The sequence below is a fragment of the Enoplosus armatus genome, chromosome 20, assembly GCF_043641665.1.
Source record: "Enoplosus armatus isolate fEnoArm2 chromosome 20, fEnoArm2.hap1, whole genome shotgun sequence".
In the NCBI taxonomy this organism is placed as follows: domain Eukaryota; kingdom Metazoa; phylum Chordata; class Actinopteri; order Centrarchiformes; family Enoplosidae; genus Enoplosus; species Enoplosus armatus.
Genome location: NC_092199.1, coordinates 977,893 through 980,759, shown reverse-complemented (window position 1 = coordinate 980,759; position 2,867 = coordinate 977,893). Strand labels below are relative to the sequence as shown.

The window sequence follows — 2,867 nt, the reverse complement described above, 5'->3', positions numbered from 1 at the left end:
CTAACTAGCCTCCTCTTTCAACATGTGGATGACGTCAGCATGTAGCAGCTGATGAAAGCAGCCATCATGTTGCTGAGGAAACAATCCTTTCTCTCTGTTCTTCTGATGAAGCAGGAACATTTTAAATCTCCTCTGTTCTATTATATATATATTATATATAGTTATATATTATATTCTAGTCAACGTTTTGAAGTACAGGACATGACAAAGTAGCACACGGTGTAAACTCAGGTCTTTATTGAATATTCTGCAGTGTTACAGGAATCACACTGATTCAGCTCTACAAACGTCACAATGTGCTTAACATCTAACCAAAGGTGGTAACCGCGACCCCCTCCTCAGGGTCAGGGTCAGGGTTCAGGTACAGACTGACAGATAACACAGACCACAGAGGTTTCCTGAGAACAACTAAATGATTCCTCTAATATTTAAAAAGAAGAAAAGGAACAAATGCTAAATGAAACAAAAGGCACTTTAGCTACCGTATGTCACAATCAGCGTGTTAAATTCAACAGAACAAGTGATTTCATGAGTTTATATTCAACATACCAGTGTAGACACAGCAAGTGTGTACTGATATAAGCTCCTTATCTTTACGTATCAGGAATTAGAAGAGAAAGTAAACAATTAAAAAGGCTGATATTGAATCAACATGGGCTGATGGACAGAAAATGACTTAGACTTTCACTTTATTGGGATCAATCATCCTGGTCCTTTAAACTTTAAATGTGAACCCGACTCCGACTAACAGGTCTCTGGATGCAGGTACCAGGGATGTTAATAATTAACCGTTTAGCCGACAATAAGAATTTTGACTGATGAATACTATCAGTTAAGCATTATGAATAGCTGTAGTGGGAGACAATAGCCACGATCTGAGCTGGTATTCTCCTCCGCGGGTCTCACAGTCAACAGACTCGCAGCATGTCGACAGACTCGCAGCATGTCTTAATAAAAAGCAGTAGACTACTGCACATATAAAAATAAACCCTTTCTTCTGGTCATTTTTTATGGGTCACAGATATTCGTCCGTTCTAATTAGCACATTTTAATCTTGTCGGTTAATGAGGGTCGGCCATTGGTCAGAAAAAATGGATTAAAAATTCCCTGCCAGCTGCACATAATTGCAATTCTTTCCCACCCAGAAGCAGGGGTAAACAGGCTGAGTGAACTTGGTGCTGAAGGTGTAGAGGTGAATCAGTGAGGAGACATCGCCAGAGGAGGCATCGTAGAAGGACAGAGTGTCACCACGCCAGTCCAGAAGCACCCCAACTTTGCTGAAGCCAGGACAGGGGAAAGCACATTCCCACACTTTACCATTATGCCATGCACTAAGTGTGTGTTTTCGCCCATCAGGGGTAGCATATTGGCCAAAACACCAAGATGATTTGTTGTTTCCAAACATGCTCTCTGTACTGTCGGATTTTCTTTCAATATCATTGTATGCAACACCGATATAAACAGATTCATTGGGACTGACACTCCAGTCCACCTCCCAGTAGTGGGTTTCATTCAGGCTGTTTCTGCAGAACACCTCAGGGTGTTTGTCAAACCTCTCTGGGCGATCAGCGTAACACTGCCAGGTTCCATACGTCACCTTTGTGCTTTTCTCAGACACAGTCAGGTAGCTGTTTGCAGTGTCGGGGTCCAAGATGAACTCACTGGCATCTGATGGAGAGACCGAAACCAGAACGTACTGTTAGTCATTCAGAAGGTCTAACAGGTGTCTGGAGGAGAGTCATTAGTCCCAACCATTAGCGTATTTCTGACTCAATGAAAGCATTTTAAAAATGACCAAATTAACCTTAAAAATGTGTGTTTTCACTCATTTAGAAATGATCCCCGTTCAGAGCCGGTTTCTCAGGGAAACCCCAGTCCGGAGCAGTTGAAAATGTCTCCACAGACATAATTAAGGGCTGAAATTCCACAACAATAACAATTCAATTTCCTCATTTATCAGCCACCAAAATTTCCAGCATCCCTAAATCGTTAACTAATAAATGGTCAGAACTACATTATAGAGTTACACAGAATTTGCTAAATCTTTTTATAGTACGTATGAATGTTAAAGGTTGAAATAGCGTTACTGCTTCATGAAGTTCCTGTGAGCAGAGCTGTGACAGGCAGATAGATTTATAAATATTGTTTAAGACTCACATCGGATCAGATCATCTCTCTGAGCATTACGGAGCATTTCGAGGGTGAAAGGACAACCCGGGGCGGCAGCTGCTTTGGTGTCTGAGGCCATCTCTGCAACCTGTTGAGAAAGTGACTTAAACATTATGAAGTAGCACGAGTGTTGAGAGTTTATAACACTGGGGCTCAGCTCTCCTTCACACAAGCAGAATGACAAAGATAAGAGACAGAAAGACAGTCTACACAGAGTTTGTCCTCACCTGGTGTGTGAGTTGTGTTGATCAGCTGAGTTGAGCTGCAGTCTGATGGTCTGTGATGATGTGAGGTGACTTATATCCTGTCAGATACTCTCTTCACCTGACTCCTCCCCTGACACGCCACACCATTTCTTATTGTACAGTAACAGACCCAGGTTCTAGTTCAAGCGTCTTTATTATCCCTGAGGGACAATTTGTTGTGCAGCCAGCAGAAATGGGGACAATAAATATGATATAAAAATCACATTGAGTTATTGCAGGGACGAATGAGTTCTTAAGGTGTTGCACTTCTGTTATAACAGTAAGATCAAAGATGTTGCAGATATGCATCTGTGTATTTAACAGAACAAACTTTACTCAGACCAGGAAGTTTAACTAGACTCAAAAACAAACCAACGTGGGGAAACAAGCTTTCTCATGAAGCCCAACATTTGAAGAGGGAAAAAAATACACAAAGTAAGAAGTCTTGAAGTC

The 2,867-nt window shown here is 41.5% G+C and overlaps 1 protein-coding gene across 1 annotated transcript; it reads right to left on the bottom strand.

Annotated features, from left to right (window-relative positions):
- Positions 1-215: 215 nt before the first annotated feature.
- LOC139303385 (neoverrucotoxin subunit alpha-like) lies at positions 216-2,520 on the bottom strand. The gene is made up of 3 exons (XM_070927174.1): positions 2,397-2,520; positions 2,158-2,257; positions 216-1,668 (listed from the first exon to the last, which is right to left on the bottom strand). The coding sequence occupies exons 2-3, from the start codon at positions 2,246-2,248 to the stop codon at positions 1,097-1,099; spliced, it is 663 nt and encodes a 220-aa protein (XP_070783275.1). The 5' UTR covers positions 2,249-2,257; positions 2,397-2,520; the 3' UTR covers positions 216-1,096.
- Positions 2,521-2,867: the final 347 nt, after the last annotated feature.

Bases quoted from the DNA above. Each gene is read 5' to 3' on its own strand.
- LOC139303385 (XM_070927174.1), bottom strand. From the start codon at position 2,248: ATGGCCTCAGACACCAAAGCAGCTGCCGCCCCGGGTTGTCCTTTCACC. The intron at 1,669-2,157 runs GTGAGTCTTAAA...TCTCTCCATCAG, and splicing joins GAGAGATGATCTGATCCGAT to ATGCCAGTGAGTTCATCTTG.